This window comes from Scomber japonicus, chromosome 20 (genome assembly GCF_027409825.1).
Source record: "Scomber japonicus isolate fScoJap1 chromosome 20, fScoJap1.pri, whole genome shotgun sequence".
In the NCBI taxonomy this organism is placed as follows: domain Eukaryota; kingdom Metazoa; phylum Chordata; class Actinopteri; order Scombriformes; family Scombridae; genus Scomber; species Scomber japonicus.
The window spans coordinates 7073347-7091930 of NC_070597.1; the positions used below are offsets into that span (position 1 = coordinate 7073347).

General features: G+C 38.2%; 1 protein-coding gene across 1 annotated transcript; it reads right to left on the bottom strand.

Moving 5' to 3' along the window:
- Positions 1-498: 498 nt before the first annotated feature.
- hid1b (HID1 domain containing b) lies at positions 499-17844 on the bottom strand. Its single transcript, XM_053341534.1, has 19 exons — positions 17779-17844; positions 15109-15258; positions 13481-13651; positions 10351-10473; positions 7244-7350; positions 6508-6624; positions 6059-6290; positions 5915-5971; positions 5133-5273; positions 4825-4915; positions 4510-4661; positions 3956-4034; positions 3690-3854; positions 3370-3597; positions 2162-2310; positions 1991-2074; positions 1794-1885; positions 792-950; positions 499-608 (listed from the first exon to the last, which is right to left on the bottom strand). Exons 1-19 carry the CDS (start codon positions 17842-17844, stop codon positions 545-547), a joined length of 2427 nt encoding a protein of 808 aa, XP_053197509.1. The 3' UTR covers positions 499-544.
- Positions 17845-18584: the final 740 nt, after the last annotated feature.

Genomic DNA, 18584 nt, shown 5'->3' on the forward strand with positions numbered 1-18584 from the left:
TTTTTTTTTGCAGCCTTTAAATTGTAGAAAAGCTTCCTTACAAAATCACTATCTAAATCAGTCTTTGGTGCATGCTGACAGTTTGTGATTTGTTTAGTACTTCATACAGTTTATGGCATTGTGTCAGATATAATATACTAATATATCATAATATTAATAACAACAGAAATTACTGAGTGTGCTCTAAAACAAAAAGTGGAAAACTTCCCTTTGTCACTTTAACCTCTACTTATATTTTTGGCAAGTAAATGTCACATTTGATGATTATATCACATTTAATGACCATTTGGCATTTTATTCTACTGCATCCACTCATGATACAGATTTCATATGATATGTCTTCGCTAATTCATTGACATATTTTCCCTTTTTTTTTGGTCTAAACCTGAAAATTGGCAAGAAAAAAGAAGTACAGGACAGTCAATGCTTGTTTTCTCATCTTCCTCTGACTCTTCATCACGGTTCTGGTGTGAGGACGGCAAACCGATGGATCTTGTTGTTGCTGAGCGCGTGAAGAGAACCAACATCTTCAATGACAGCTCCTCTAAATCCTCTGGATCTCAAAGAGCCTTATATCTGTGTCGTACCAGATTGGAGGATCCACGTTGCTGTAACAACAAGAGTCAGAGAGGGGAAAAACAAGTAATTGTCAAAAGTGCCAAAAGCTATTTAACACGTGACTCACCAAGCCAGTTTGGGGTTAGGATTAGGCTTTGTTTTCTTTGTTATATCCAAAATAGAATAAACACAAACAAACAGGTTGCATGAAGGTTTCTATTCAGTTTGCTCACCGTAAGTAGATGACTCCCCACATGTAGGTGCGGAACCACATGGCGGTGCCGGCGTTCGCTTGGTACTTCCTGATGAGGATGGGGTGAGGGACGGGCAGGAGGCCGACAAGCGTCCCGTGATGAAGGAATTTCAGGATTTCTGACTCGTCTGTCAAACCCCTGAGGAAGACAACGACAGTAATCTACATCTGGATCAAAGGAGGATGCCAATTCCATCTCTCTGAGGAAACCTGATCCAGATGTGCCTGGATACTTGTTTGTCTTAAGTGATAATTGATGCCATGTTGACTTATTTTATTTCAACAACTACAAAACATTAATTTTTCACTTCCATTAGTTTTTGCGTGTGGCCACTTCCCTCTCAGATACTCCAAAGACATCATTTATTTAGACATCAATTAAGATATAAACTGATCATGTGTTTTGTTTTTGTAGTCTGCCCTATACATTTTATATATTTTGATTACTCAGGAGTAAGGAGATTTTTTACACTGAACTTAATCTTCTTCATCTTACATCCTCTGTAAAGTACTGAACTGAGCAACTGCAATTTAACCACAATTTTTTAGAAATACATTTAATTCAATAATTCAGAGGATGTGTCTGAATGACTGTGCAGCTGTTTTCTCTCCCTCTTTTTCAGACTTTGAGGTCAAGTGATTTCCTGTCAGCTGCGGAGGTCAAGATGTCTTGCAGGGAAAGAATGTCACCATCACCCTTCTTGAAATGGATATTTGTGAAATACAGCAAGACATATTTCACACAAAAAAGGAAATGATGTAATCATTTCTTTCTGAACTGCAGATTATTTCCCCACATTTAAATCTCTTTAAAACATTTATAGTGTGTGCTGTCATCTTATCTTATAGCAGTCACAGTTTTAACACTTTTACTATAATTTAAAAGTGTATTGATTATTTATATTTGCTTTAGTTGTGCTTATTGTTTCTAAATGTTATTTTTTAAATAATTATCATTATAAAAAGATGTCTGATTTCTTACTTGTCGATGCAGATTTTCTCCACCTGAGGAACGAGCACTTGAAGCAACCTCATGATGGTCTGAAGAGGAAGTTTCGACTTCCATGACAACACCTGAAAACACACAGACAGCATGATGAGGAGGACACACCTGACAGAAACCACCAGAGAGGCCAAAACCTAGAAAATAAATGAGAGTAGGCAGAAAAGACATCTCACCCAGTCTGTATTAGCTCTCCAGGGTGCTGATGACGAGACACTCGATAACCGGCTCCTTGTTGCCTCAGACTCTGTGTGGTCGACCTGATAACACAAAACAAAGCCTGGAGTCACTCTCACTGCATAGAGAAAGATCTAAACCAGAAGAACATGATGTGAATTCTCGTGTACCTGGTTGTCTCTCTCTGAGTTGGACTCGGTGTCGCTGGCTCCGGCTATAGCGCTGCTGTCAGCATTTGTCTGTGGGGAGTCTAAGTGTGGCACAGTGACCATGGTACCATCCTGACTCACCTGGGACTTCTCTGTTATCTTATCAATTCCTAAAAGACACAAGATTATCTGGTTTGGTACTGCTTTGCTGATCAAAAGGAACAACTGGAAGACAAGGTATTTTAAATATCAAAAGATAAAAAGAGTTAAAGAGAGAATGATGAAATACACTGATTGAAATATACATCTAAACATCCATGGATATGTTTTATGTTCAGTATGTTCACTCAATAAAAACACTACATTGTGTCTAACTCTTGAGCCTATTTCCTCAAACTGCAGTAGCATATTTAATGATTTATGTTTAATGTTTGGAACATCCTGAATGTACTGATTGAGATGAGGATTATGCTACATGTGGACATTTTGATAATTTTTTTCCGACAAGTATGATACAAATGTTTCACAATGACATGCAAGAAAACAGACAAGTCTCCTACTGGATTAAAGCTACTCTAATCAATATTTTTATATTAGCGATGGGTCAGATGGCTGACAATGTTAGCAGCTAACTGGTGAACAGAGCAGAGCATTTAGAGAGTTAAAGGCAGAGTGAATATCAAACTTATAATGTCAGGTCACCAGAAACACAACTCCATATGAATTATAATGTTGCTGCATGTCTGATGGGTGTGTATGTAAATCACTGTTTGCTGAGGCAGATTTCATGTTTATGAGGTGATGCATATAAATCCATACTGTGTTTACAGCTTGTTGCACTGCCCCCAAGTGGCAGGTATCAACAAAAAATTAGCTGGGTCTCTAACATAAACTCATTAAGCTTCAAAGAGCTAGAAATATCCTCTCTTTTAATTGTTTTTATTTATTCCTCTTTTTATTTATTACCTGCTGTAAAGCACTTTGGTACACCGAAAGGTCTGTTGTAAAGGGCTGTATAAATAAACTACATTTACATTTACATTTACATTTACTCTCTGTAGACAAACTATGTGTTTAAACTTTTAAACCCACATCAGATTAATGTTTATAAGATTTATCAGTGGACTAATTCTTTAACTGACCAGATATTAATGGAATAAAAAGGTTTCTCCAATTCTTACACAATTATAATGAACATTTTTGGTGATTGGAGTAATCTAACGTCATACCTGGTGTGGCCTCTAAGCTGGCTTTGAGCGTTCCAGGTTCAGCCGGTACAGCTGGTCTGGAGCCCTCCATGGTCTCTGTCTCTGTAGAGTTGGTCCTGGAAATCCCAGGCTTCTCCTTCTTCTTCTTCTGCAGGGCCCTCTGAATAGACGCTGTGTCAGACGGCAGGTTGGCTAACTGGTGGAAAACGGTACGCTTACGGATGATGGAGTACACCAGGTTGCAGTTACCTGTGAGCGAGATTTTACAGTTGGTAGAGATCAACTTTATTTTAACTTTTAAATTTAATTTTTTATAACTCAGTTCATATCTGTGTTCTCACCATCAAACTGATACTGGATGATGTTGTTGAAGACCTCCAGCAGGAAGAAGACCAGGTGGTGGTTCTGGGGGGCAGAGAGGAGGAACCAAGGGGTGGAGAAGGCCTCCAGGAGGTGCAGCATCTTGCTGGCTGTCACCATGGACAGACTCTTCAAGTAAGGTGAAACTGTGGAGGGTGACGACGCAGAAAAAAGTCAAATCACAAACACAGATGAGCAGTTCTCCTGTTTAGCCACCAGGGAGCGACATTTCAGCTGTGATACTCACTGTTCACTATTATCGTGAGCAGGCAGTCAAAAAGAGGCTGGAGGCGCTGGTGTCCACTGGTGATGATTTTGTGGAAGATCTAAACATGAGGAAATAAAGAGAAGTATTTAAAGACAGATCTGTTGATGTGTATTCATTTACAGAATATCAGAAAATACAATGGAGGAACATTTTGACCATAAAACAGCAGATTTTTACTCATATTTTTAAGAAACTTTCATATTCTGACCCAATCTAGGGGTGTGGTTCCTCCAACTACAGACTACACTCGATGTGTTGTATTTTAAAAACTTGTTATATTTTTTCCATTGTCTCATCTGAAAAGTCACTAAAACAAATGTATAATTGTAGTGGAGTAGAAAGTACAATATCTCCCTCTGAAATGTAGTGGAGTGGAAATATAAAGTGGCATCAGATGGAAATACTACAGTAAAGTACAAATACCTCAAAGTTGTACTTATCAGTAGTTGAGTAAATGAACTCAATTACTTTTGACAACTGGGCAAAACACAAAGAGGGAGTTCCACACAAAAAATCAAGAGCCACTATCTTACCACAATCAGCAGGTCAGCATGGGTTCCTGTGAAAACAGGGATGTCCATGGGAACACGGAGAGTGAACGGCTTGTTTAGACGGACACCAAAGTTCCTCTCTCCGCTCAGCAGCAGGAGGATGAACACGCCGATGTGCATGAGACCCACACGAGCTACAAACACACACACACACACACACACACACACACACACACACACACACACACACACACACACAAAAAGACAAATTATGATCAATGCAATTTAAACTAAAACTATATTACAATATATTTAATCTTCATTTAATCTCTACACAATACAGAGAGAATGACTCACACTGATCTGCTCTGGCGTGGTTCAGGTAGAAGAGGATTGGAACCAGCATGTCCAACACATCGCTGCTCTTCAGCACGAAAAACAGGAATTTCTAAAACACACACACACAAATGTAAGACTTGTTACTACATTCTGGGCCCACTCTCTGGCTCTAGCCTCTCAAAAAAAGACTTCTCTGGGAAATTCTTGCTTCCCAATTCACATTAGAGAAATACTCACCACCTCCTGCTTTTGTTTCTGTATTAGTCTATTACAGAAGTGACTTTCTTATAGCTTCAAAATGATTAAAATAAAGTCGAGATCCACACCTTGTTGAAGTCACAGAACTTCCAGAAGAGGATCAGCAGCTCCTGGTAGAAGTGGATCCTCTTGGTGGACTTGGGCAGGTAAGTCTGGACCAGAGGATTATTAAGCAGTCGAGCCAGACCTTTGAGGATGAAGCTTAAGTCCTGAAACACAGAAAACACACACGTTACAGTCAGGCAGTTTTGGGCCTATTTCTGCATATCTATTTATTGCTTATTGCCTCATGTAAACATCACATAACTGTGGTTCATGGTTTAAACTGAAGAAGACACTTGCAGCATTAAAGGTATAAACATAAATTACTGAATGTATTAATGTAAATGGAAATATAGGACATTGGAATACACATTATTTCGAAAAAATAAAAACACACAAGTTTTTTTGTTTCACTGAGCTTATATGATTAATAAAACTCTTTAAAAATGTACAATTCCTGGTTCCCACACTACCTGTCTACAAGTGTACCAAAGTACAAGTACTAATGTTTTAAAGCGCAATTAGTAAGAAGTGTACTTAGGCACCCTTGTGTGTACCAAACCGCTCAAAATCTCTCTTTTTAATATTTCAAGATACTCTTTGGAGCTAATAACAAATATACTTACAAGCACAACCACAAAATGAGGAGATTTGAATTTTAGAGGGGTAGAAACATATAGTATGTGCCCAAAAACCTCCCTGCAATATGTTCAAACTTCTAAAGCTTTGTTTGTCAGGGTAATTTTACAGTTATTTACATCATCCGGCCTGAACTTGAAAACTACAAAACAGCTACTTATATCATTACCTCTTCTCTGTGTATCCTGGAGAGATAATTCACAAACAGGTTATCAGGTCCAACTGGCTGAAAAAGACAAAAGATGACTTTAATTTCAGAACCTGTGTTTTTATTATAAAACAAATCAATCATTCATTAATTCCACTCTCTTACTTCCTGCTCCTCCACAGCTCCAGGAGACGTGGAGGTGTCCATGGCCTGGAGGGCGGCACTGGCGGCCGTCTTACTTTCATGCTCCAGGGTCACAACAAGGATCTGGACTGCCTGCTCCACCAGCTGCTCCCGGTAGTCGGCGAACAGCAGGTGGTTGTAGGGGATGCCGTAGCCGACCGGGTCGTAGGCGCACACCACGTTGAGCAGGGAGGTAAACAGAGGAAGGGCATGTCTGGGTGGAAGCAGTGAAAGACAGGTGGAGGTCAGTCAGCGCTGTATGGCTGCTGTATATCTGGTCACGCATGGTTTGCTGTCAGAGCTTTCCATGTAAGCAGGAGACCACAGTGAAGGGCTCTTCAGAGGAGTCTTTATGTTCCTCTGTGGGGTGAAAGTTAATGAACAGCAGACAGTGATGTGTGTGTGTGTGTGTGTGTGTGTGTGTGTGTTACCTGTTTTCTGTGGAGCAGAAGAAGGCCACCCAGGGATTGAGGGTTTTACTTTCAGATGAAGGAGGAAGATACATGGCTTCAGAGAAACAGGTGAGCAGCAACTTCAGCAGCTCTGTCCTGGAAAGTAAAACAAATACACAAGACGAAATAAAACTTATGAGATTTTTTTTTTAATTTTAAGTGAATAAAAACATTTTTTCATGCTCCACATGTGTTTTGTACCAACTTAGGTGGAATAATAATTGGCAAAAGACAAAATAAATTAAAAACTTCAAATTGGTTCAAATTATCCAAACATAACATAAAATAACCACAAGATGGCGATATTTAGAAATTACCTCCAATTTAGAGCTACCGGTACAATGATCAGTTCAGCTAGAAAATTAATCTAAAACAATGTTTTAGATTAATGATTTTTTTTAAAGCAAGAACACAACATTTTACTGTTTCTAACTTTTGAAATGTAATGATTTAATGATTTTCTTTGTCATATATGAGACAAAGAAATCTGAATATTTTTGGGTTTGAGTTTCAATATTCACATTTAATACACCAAATCAATTAAGCAGCTGATTAATTGATAACAACAATAACAACTACCGGTAGATGCAGCTCTGCACCAATTTAGACTAAAATTACATTTCTAAGATACCAACTAACACAAAAGTAGCTGAAAGAGAGCTGAAAACATCACATTTTTGATGGTGGTAACAAAGAAAAGCAGAGTCAGCCTCACCTGTTGATGTCATGGTGGTAGTTGAGAGGAGGAGACTGAGCGAAGCCAACTCCAGCCTCCCAGATGTACTCACAGCTGTCTATGACCTGCACGTCCTCTGCTGAATCCTGCAGCAGAAAACAGACTTAAGCATAAAAACATCCTCATGTTCTGCACACAGGGAGCTCGATGGTGACAATTGCATCAGAATAAATCAGATGTGCATTATGCTGTTGCTGTTATTTGTGTAAAGAGAGAAGAAGAAAATAAAAGGTGAGAATTTGTCATTTTTTTAAAGTGTAAAACATAAAACAATCCTTAAAACTATAGTATTAAAACACTTAGAAATGGTGTTAAATGGACTTCAATGGCTGATTCCCTTTATAAACTCTGATATTTAATAGTCTAAAGAAGTAAATCAACTTTCCACACACATAACAACTGGAGATATATTCATTTATTCTTTAAAACACAACCAGCATTCAAAATCATGCATATTTTTCCACTGCTTTGTTTCATTAATGTCTAAAGAGAGCAGCAGGACTGTGTTAACACCTACTTCCACCATGTGATTCAACAAGTGGACTAAGTCGAGTACTCGGCTGACAAAATCTGCGTGCGACACCTCCGCACTGATAACTACAGCTTTATGAATATATCTGACAAGGTGCTGCTATTGTTCTTCAAGAGTAAACTGACAGCAAAGGGCACAACGCCACACATACAGAAATCAACTGATGTCCAACTACACCCAGCGAGCCTTGATGTGGTGTTTCAGCAGGTTCCACAGATATACAGAGCAGAGCGTTTCAGCATGTTTTTCATTTTTTATCCCTCTGATTATGTCATGGACCATCAGTTTTATTTTGGGATCCCATTGAAAGTCCAGACCCTCAGGTTGGGAACCACTGGACTAGGTTAAAATGAGTGAAATCTGGGCTAAATTTAACATCTGGGTTACATAACTGCTCTATCAACCGCATCAAAATGAGCTGTGTTTCAATGTCAAGCAGGTCATAATCACATGTTGAATAATGTAGACATAAACATTCACTTTTAAATCCCCTACCCCCTCGGACCAAGCACTGAACTTGGGGGGACAGAGCCTTCTCCGCTGCCACCCCCACCCTCTGGAATTCACTCCCCATCAGAGACTGTACAGACCCCCATACCTTCAAATCACTCTTAAAAACACACCTTTTTAAACTGGCTTTTAACCTGTAAACTGTTTTTTATCCTCTTTCCATTTTATGTATTTTTAACCTTTTACATTGTTTGTTCTTTTCATTTTATGTCTTTTTAACTTTGTTCCATATTTTTGGTGTTCTCTGTAAGCGTCTTTGAGCACTTGTAAAAGCGTGTTATCAATAAAATGTATTATTATTTATTATTAAATCAAATTTAGCCTTTTTAAAGTGTTGTTTCACCCACATTACTAACAAGTCTAAGCGTTTACAGCCATGCTAACAGCTCTGAGAGGATTAGTTGTGGGTTGTAGAAGCAATTACAATGCTAGCTTCACATTGACATTTGGACAGATGACCAAAGATTTAATCATGTTACAGCTCAAAATCACACTGTAGAATCTAGATGTTGTTTATCCTCCAAATTAACAGCCACTGCTTACTGTAAAGAGAAATCTTAAATTCAAGTCCTTCATGACCCTCAGATTATCCCCCTGCTTCCTTCATGTAACATGTTTTAGTGTGTTCAAGCTTCAGTCACTGGTCATTTCACACCTTCTGCCTCACAGTTTTATCCATGCTCTGCTAACTGTGATAACTGTGATGTCCTCCGGATGGCTGCGAAGTGTGAGAAGTGGTCCAATCATAAAACAAAGGGGTGTTTATAAGACATTTTCTCTCCCCTCTCTTGCTCCTTAGCACCACAAGTGTTTGCTCAGTGCCTTAAAGTAGTGTCCACCCTGTTTTTTTCTTTTCTTCTCAGCCCAGTTAACAAACATAGCCACTCCTCCCTCCCTCTGTCAGTCTCATGGAGAGTAACTCATTAACTCAAGCTACTGCCTGAGAAGGTTGTGTGAAGGAGATAACAGCACGAAAACAGGCACCGCCACGGGGCTAAAACAGCAGGGACCGGCCTCTTTAATGTGAGCACGAGCGTATTAACACTGTTTTAGCTTCGGGGGCGAAAACAAAGTAAACAGAAAAGTCGAGGCAAGCTTTTGTTTCCTTCTTATGTGGAGAGAAACATTGAGGGAAAAACTAAGAGAGTGAGAGATTAGAAGATGGATCTCATGCTGTGTCACCAGATGGGACTCACAAAATGTTTAATCAGTATAATTGGGCAAAATAGAAACCTGTAGGTGTAATAATGGAAAATGTATAACAGAAATCATAAAATTAAGTCTTTTTAGATAATCCTGTATAAAATGGTGAATGTTTTCACTCAAATAAACAGGTGTTACAGATGTTTTATCACAGAACTACATCAGAATAATAACTGAACATTAAAAAAAGGCTGAAACTATAAACTGAAATGACATTTAGTTTTAATGGTCAGTATTAGTATGTTGAGCTGAACTGGTTGAACTCTGTCATTATCAGTCTTATTCTACTCAATCTACTCAGTATAATTAAAGTATATATGGGCTGAATGAGTGTTGTACAAAGACTAGGAAAAATCTGAACTTTTCCTTTAGTTTCTACTCCTTGAAGAGAGCCTGATTTCTTGATGAAATTGATGAAAAACACCCAAATGGTACAAGACGTAGCTTAAATTATATCTTATCTCAACATTCCCCAAAACATTAGCATAAAGACTAGAGGAAAGGGGAAACGATTACCTGGCTATCTCTGTATAAAATTGAAATATACACTTCCAACACCTCCAAAATTGTATTATTAAAAGTCTTTTTTTAAAAATCTGTACATGAAATATAAGTATAAGATGCAGAAATATCGTCTCTCCCTAGTCGGTAGTTAATGAAGAAGCCCAGAGTGATGTTTAGGAAAGTCTTAGGAACTAAATATTGGCAGGTGTTTGGCTCCAGCTGCACTGCGGGGGTAATGAGGCGGGGGCCATAAGGCGGGGGCAGCAGACCAGACTTGAACGCCTGCCACATATGAATCACTAGTGTAATGAAATGTAAGGAGTAGAGGAGGACTCACCGGGCCGCTCTTCTTGTGGCCCTGAACAGTGAAATCTGGACAGAAGAGCAGATCAGCGACGGCCAGCAGCAGAGATTCAGCCAGAGGACGAGCGTCTTCATCATCGCCATCTTCATCCAAACGCTGGAGGATAAAACGGACGAGTTAGGAGACGTAACATTTGAATATGAATTAAACATGTGGAGACTGTGAGATATGTGGAGCATTATATGGATCCAGAAAATAAAAAATCACTCACATTTACGTTTATTTATTAAATAGTCTGAATGATACTTAAGATTTGTGGCTGATGATGATGATACCGAAATTATGGAGTAAAAGAATTAAAAAAAAATATATCAGCCAACTTTAAAACATTTTTTTCAGTAATGAAATGAATTAATCTCAAATATCAAACACAAACAGAAAGATATTTAATGTAATGTTAAATTTTACAGTTTAATATTAAACTTTCATCAGTCTATGAAACAGTAAACTTCACTGGGAATATAATCATTATAAATAACTATACATTAAAAACATGTACTTTAAAACAATGAAACAAACCAACTATATATTCAGTATATCGTCAGTATATTATTATATCAGTATATTTATACATTCTAAAGCTGTAATGACCAGTTCATCAACAGAAAAATTACATTTATTTCAATAATTGATGAATCGCTTTGAGTCATTTTTAAAAGGAAAATGTCATGTGATCAACTTTCTATTGACTAATCAATTAATCATTGCAGCTTTTACATTGTGACATTTTATAGACCAAAAGACTAATTGGTTAATGGAAAAAAGATAAATTGTTAGTTGCAGGCATAGTTTTTGTTATTGTCTCCACTGTCAGTCAATAATAGTTCAGTTTTCACTGTATATATATGTATATATATATATATATATATATATAAAAACGTCATAAATTATTCACAACTGAGTCAATAATCTGTCTCCCAGCAGAATTCATACGACTTCCAAAAACCCATCAGCCTGCTACACTTTACCTCAGTCCCACACTTTAATTAAGGGACATTCAATCCCTCCTTAATTCAACCACTGGCCAGGAGGATGGAGGGGCGGGGGGTGGGAGGGTACAATATGGGCAGTGTTTGGACCGCGGTCCCCTGCCGACCAGGTAACCAGAGAACCAACAGCCTTCAGGAGGGAAGCGGGAGGAAGGAGGAGGAGGGTGGAGGAGGAGGGGGGGTGTTTGGCTTTGGACAGTGACCTCGACAGCAGCAGCAGTCTCATCTTACACTCTAACAGACTCTGCTCTGAGCATCAGACAGCACCATCAGTCCTAACCCATGTAGATTATTAGAGCTGGGAGCATAAAAGAGTCTCAGATCCTCAGATGTGTGCAGAGCTGAAAGCCTGCTGACAGATTAAACTCTACAAACTGTCTGCAGACGGAAAGGATTCCTCCGTCTACTGTTCCAAACACCTGACAGCAGAGATTTTATACAAACTGGAGCTGAGATTTAACTCATGGAACAATTTTAGGATTTATTTCTTTTTTTTTTATCTCTACTACTTGAGTGCTGAAAGTTAAGCTTTTATTCCAGGTGGCAGGTGAATTCATGGGACCATTTTATTCTCTCTTATCTGATATTTGTGGCTGTGATGTTTGCTGGTTGGTTTGCAGCTGGCTAATATTTTTTCAGGAATCCTTCGGGAATCCTTCAGGAATCCTTCGGGAATCCCGTGATACACAGGATTCCCGAAAAAAAAAAGTCAGCCAACGAGATGGGACTGAAGTCACTTTTCCTGGATTGGGATGAAACAGGAATATTTGAGTGGGAGTGGGAGTGGGAGTGGGAGTGGGATGTGAAAGGAGTGAAAATCCACCCCCGTCTTACTACTACTTACTGCAGTTTTACCAAAAATCTCCCACTGATTATTCATGACTCATTCAATCCGTCATCGTTTACTAAGCTGACAACATCTGGACGTTTCACTCACATTTCCTCACAAACAGGGTTTCTCTTGAGGGATGAGAAACGCTTGCAGATCAAAGTGTCTTCTCATCAACTCAGTATTCGAAACTTCAACAGCAGAAAAAACACTTTTGCTTGCGCTTCATTTCTTCCCAGACATTCAAACCGGCATCAAGACTGACTTGGCAGCACAAATCAGATCAGAGACTCTAACCATGCTCTACTTAATATCACAGTCACTCAAGATAATATAGCTGTCTTGTTCCTTCCTGTCAATTCTGTATTAAACCTTTTTAGCCAACTTCATTCCAACAACAGGTTTTTTTGAAGTTATAGTAAATAAGCCTCATTTTAATGGAATTATACCTCATTCATTTTTTTTTGTTTTTTCTAACTATTAAGGATACATCATCATGGGCATGCAGGTGGTCGAGTGGTTAGAGCGCATGCCATACACTGTACGCAGCCGACCCCGGTTCGAATCCCGATCGGAGGTTCTTTGCTGCATGTCACACCCCCCTCTCTCTCCCATGTTTCCTGTTGGGCTACTGATAAATAAAAGGTGTCTATGCCAACAAAATGTTTAAAAAAAAAAAAAAGATACATCATCATGATAACAGCTGCTGTGTTCACATTTAACAGAAAATATCTCTGTCAGTAAATGTCAGAAAACGACTTCCAGTGAATAAAAGAATTAAAAATAGTAGAGAATAAACTTGAAGATGAGACTGGAAGATTTCAGGACATTAACACAACTTATACACACACACACACACACACACACTTGTTGTTTGTGATTTAACTTGTATAAATGGGCTGTCACTGTTTCCTCAATGCGTTCCTTTCCTCTTACAGTCCTCCACTAGTAGATAACATCATACTAGAGACTCTCTCAACAGCTCTGGTGTGAAATCAATAATGAACTACTGTGACCTCTGATGCAGTTTACACCCTGAAGACTTCACACTGCTCATGTTCTCTGAGCCAGAAGGAAGACGAAAACCATGGAGGCAGAGAGAGAGAGAGAGAGAGAGAGAGAGAGAGAGAGAGAGAGAGAGAGAGAGAGAGAGAGAGAGAGAGAGAGAGAAAGAAAGAGAAAGAGAAAGAGAGAGAGTCACACAGGAGATGACAACACCACAGAGAGCGTTTCATATTAGACCTCCGTATGTGTTTCTGTGAAGGATTTGGCGTCAGAGTCGTACCCCAGATCTGCCGGCGCCGGGCACAGTGGACCAGAAGAAGCCTCTCCAGTCGGCATCTTCAAAGATGTAGGGCAGGATGCGGGTGAGCAGCCGGATGCAGTTCAGGACGATCTGACGCTCTTTCTCTGAGGGGCAGCCGGAGTCCGCTCCCTGCACCAATCTCTCTACCGCCTGGGATTTGAAAAAAGACAACAACAAAAAAACATGATTTTAATTTGACAGCCTTTCAAAATAAGAGATGCTGTGAAAAGAACCCTTAATAAAAAATGGAAAGGCCTCCTCTCTAGAAGGAGCATTATTAACATCACATGCACAAATAAATAAAAAAGAGTAACATTACGCATCAAACCACAAATTTAACAACATTTGAACTCAGTTGGATCTTTGTCAAGATAACATTTTGTAGCTGTCTTTTGAAAAGCATGAAACACAAATGTAAGAAGAACAGCTTTGTTTGAAACTCAGAGACAAAACATTTCTCAGGAGGTCCAGTGAGGTTTGAAAGAGCCAAAAAGCAGCAACATTTCTGAACCCATAAAGGAGCATAGACATAATCAAATTAAATCATTTATCTATAAAATGAACTATAAAATGTTTAAAATGTGAAAATGTACTGTTCCAATTTCCAGTGTCCCTCGTGAGTTTTCCTGAATGTACTAAATCATCAAATATGATATTTTGAAGTCTTTTAACACTGATAAAGTAATAATACAGAAATATATACATACAGTACTGTATATACTGTATGCATTTTAATTATACATTGTGGTCCAAATGTCTTTGACCACTTTCCCATTCACTTCAATTGGAAACATGTGGAGGGGATCATCTTTAAAGGTGCAATCATTAGTTTTCTTTAATTGTGACATTTATACGTATTAAAACATGTCTGAATGTGGAGCTCTTAGATTAGATTAGATTAGATTTCTTTATTTGTACCCGCAGGTAAATTTGGCTGGCAGTGAGAGACATTCATACAAAACAATACAATAAATAAAAAACAGTAAAATAGCTACAATTCATCATCATCCCCATCATCATTCCATGCTGCCTCATAAAAGTGCATTTAATATGTAAAGTGGCTACCCTCAAAGTGCATTGTCATCATCAATGTAATCATCATCAACACCACCATCAACACCACAACCATCGTCAAGGGATCACTAGTTCTTATTAAGATGTATGATGGCTGCAGGGACAAAGCTCGACCTGTGCCTTTTAGTTTTGGTCCTAGGTACGGTGTACCTGCAGCCAGATGGGAGGAGCAGGAAGTCACTATACAGGGGGTGAGACCTGTCCCCTAAGATGGAACCAGTGAACCGCTGCAGCTGTCTTATATACACGGCTTTAACATCTCTGTTATAAATCTGCTCCTAGTTGCAGGAAATGTCAGATTCAGTTTGTTTCTGTCTGTTAAACACTTCTATTTCCAGCCAGGTCAACAAAAAAACTCATCTGTTAAAGTTCATATGACCTTTAACCTTTACAACCACCGATGTGTTTAACAGTGAAAGTGTGGGAACAACAAACGGCAGCATTCCTTTCGCTCTCTCTGTCTCCAGGATGGACACACACTCCACTCCTGACCGCCCTGCACTGTGAAACTCATCCTCGTGAGTGGACGTCACCTTGTAGCAGAGCGTCGCCAGGTTAGACGGAGACTCCTCTCTGACGGCTCGGATCTCGGCCGCCGGCACCAGAGCGAAGACGTCCTGTACGGTGGTGGCGGTGTCGGCCCAGAACTGGTCCCAGAAGGCATCGTCTGTGGCTTCTACGGGCTGCGGTAGAGGACAAACATCATAAAGGAAGACAGAAATAAATGCAATCCACAGCAGCCAGAAGAGAGTCGCTGTGATTCTGAGGCCGCTATTCAATAAGTTATTCATGACACAGCTGCTAAATATAGTCATATGAAAAACACACAGTAACATTAGATTTTAGGTCATCATTTTGGGTTTAAATTTGATCTATTTTGACTGTTTCTCTCACTTCAATGTTATATTTGTTGCTGGTTTTATTTCTGTGAATCACATAACTAACTCCAGTATACTTAATATAACTTTGAGGTACTTTATTTGAGTATTTATATTCACTCAACAGCATTTAAAAGCAAAATATTACCATTATATTTATGTTTTTACTTCATAAATTAAGATTCTATATTTAAAAAAAAACATGAAAAACAGTGATGAACAACCTTTTTTTGAGTTGTGACCCCTCACAAAAATCCAGGGTCTAATTGAGGCAGCTTGTCATCATGTTTTGTATAATAGTGGAATTACCCATTAAAGGAAACGTTGGTGGTTTGAGACAATGAACCTCAAAATCGCTCCAAATGCTGAGGTGGTTAAATTGAGAGACATTTTGAATTAATTTGTCACATAAATGCAGCCAGTTAACCTTCTAAAATGACTTTAAAAATGATTGTTCAGGCCCAAAGAGGTAACAGTGTCACAAAATTGACAGAAAAATCAAATATCAGAAGAAAATCCAATGTTCATTTTTTTCTTCCCCATCACATTAATGATCTCATGACCTCTCAGATTGATCATGTGACGCATGAGAAGCGACTAAACTACAGTTAGCATGTACTGTACTGTAGTTCAAAGCTGCAGCAGTAAAATGTTGCTGTTTACACAACGATAGTCATATTTAACCAGAAATCAGTCACATGGACCATTCCTCTGCTGAAAGAGCACTTCTACTTCTCATACTTTAACTAAATCTTAAATAAAGGATCTTGTATGCAGGACTTTAACTTGTATTGGAATATATTCACATTGATGTATTGGTACTTTGACTGATGTATCTGAGTGTAGTATTATTAATATGGTTTAATATTATGCAACAATTAACCTTGATCAGTCAATTAATTAATAGACAGACAATTAATTAACTATTTCTATAATGGAATAATTGTTTCAGTCATATTTTAAGCAAAAATGCTGATTGCAGCTTCTCCAATGTGAGGATTTGAAGCTTTTCTGCATTATACATGATGGTCAACTGAATATCTTTAAATCACATTTAATAATAATAATAATAATAATAATAATACATTTTATTTATAACACGCTTTTACAAGTGCTCAAAGACGCTTACAAGTAAAAAAAAGACATAAAATGAAAATAACAAACAATGTAGAAGGTTAAAAAGACATAAAGAGGATAAAAAAACAGTTCACAGGTTAAAAGCCAATTTAAAAAGGTGTGTTTTTAGGAGTGATTTGAAGGTATGGGGGTCTGTACAGTCTCTGATGGGTTTGGGGAGTGAATTCAAAGATGTTAGTATGAGCTGTATCTGGCAGTTTTCAATGTTGACCTTTTACAGGCAAAATGATTAACCAGATTAATCAATAATGACAATGAATGTTAGTGGCAGCCATACTTCTCTCATGAGGTTGGACACTTCCTGAAGGCTGCTCCAGTACATTTTATTTGAATAATAAGACTATAAGGCTGCAACTATAATCATTATGTTTAATATTGATTAAACTTCTGATTCTCTAGTTGTTATTTTCATCCATTAAACTTCCAAAAATATGCTTGAACCAAATTCAAATTTCATGTTTTGTCTGACCAACAGTCTAAAACCTTAAAATATTCAGTTTGCCATAATGTGAGACAAGAGAAGCAGCAAATTCGCTATAAAATCTTAATATCTGGAACCATCAAGTGACCATTTCCAGAGTATATCTGCTCATTCATTTTCTGTCAACTCATCAATTAATCCTTTCAGCTCGAGCTAAACAGTAGAAATCTAATAGTTGCCAGTCAGATCTGAAGAACATGGAGGTAGCATACAAAACAAATACTTGCACCATACTGAAACAGGCTTAAAAACGCGATAACAGCACCTGCAGTGCAGATTGATATCAACTGCTTCTAGTTACTTCGACCTTAAACGCACCTGCCAGGAAAACACGACTCTGACGTTACATTTAACATTTTGCACGTTTTTGGTTCATTTCACAGATTATAATGAGGAGTGGTAAACGCTCAGAGGACAAAATGAGTGTTTTTAGCATCCTTAACAGCACAAATATTTAAAATAATATGAATATTTCACGAGATAATTTAATATAATGGCTGTAAAACCTCGATTTAAAAGGGATTGCTGTGTTTTTGTTGCTTTCCTCTCCACTCTGTGTCATCCAGGCTGCAGTTCAGGCTACCATCTGGCACTCCAACTTTATCTCCACAGCCTGTATTTAAAAAACACAAGCGCACAGCCGACGCGCTCGTGCGTATTTCTTTTATTTTATTCTCTTTAAACTGTATTAAATCTATTTCTCTGACCTGTGTTTTGGTTGTGAGCTGGATCACCGCTTTCCTGAAGTGAAGTTTGGTGTCTGCGTTTCCCATGTCGTGTCACAAACCGCCTCCTATGTGTGTGTGTGTGTGTGTATGTGTGTATGTGTGGATCCGCGTTAACAGTGAGTGGAGTAAAGGAGGATAATCTCCCTCATCCACCACTGACAGCTCTGCGCTCCTGCTGCCTTCAGGGGCTGCTCGTAAACTACAGTACCAGCAGTTTTAAGTCAAATAATAATCATTGTTTCAGTTGTTTAAAAGCTTGTAGTTTCGCAAATAATTACACATTAATATAAATAGTAAAATAACCAAATAAAATACATGGGCCTCATATAATTAGTACTATGAATTAATTCATAATTATAAAGAACATTTTGCAATTAAACACATCACACTAATAAAAAGTGCATAAGATTAAATAGAATAAAATACTCAACAATAGAACACAGCAGTAAATAAAACACCTATCATAGATATAATTGATATTATTTATTATTATTTGTATAGCACCACTCAACAGTGTTTAAATAAAATCACAGAAGCACAGGAAATTAAATAAAATGCTAAGTATCAAAATGTTTAAAAAAAAGAAGTGATTGAGATGATGTTACTGCATCTGCAAGAAGGCCACATAACAATACTGCAGGTCTTATTTCCTTTTTTCTGTTTCTGTGTTTACTACTGAAGTCTGGTAAATCCGACGGCCCATAAACGCAGCATCACACAAGCAGGATCCAAACCAGAGGACTTCCGGGATCCTAATGTACATATTTGCTCTCATTCACAGTATT

Excerpts from the sequence above, each read along its gene's own strand:
- hid1b (XM_053341534.1), bottom strand. The coding sequence starts at position 17,844 with ATGGGAAACGCAGACACCAAACTTCACTTCAGGAAAGCGGTGATCCAG. Across the intron at positions 4,035-4,509 it reads ATGCTGACCTGCTGATTGTG|ATCTTCCACAAAATCATCAC; the intron begins GTAAGATAGTGG and ends CCTCATGTTTAG. Across the intron at positions 3,598-3,689 it reads CATCCAGTATCAGTTTGATG|GTAACTGCAACCTGGTGTAC; the intron begins GTGAGAACACAG and ends TCTCGCTCACAG.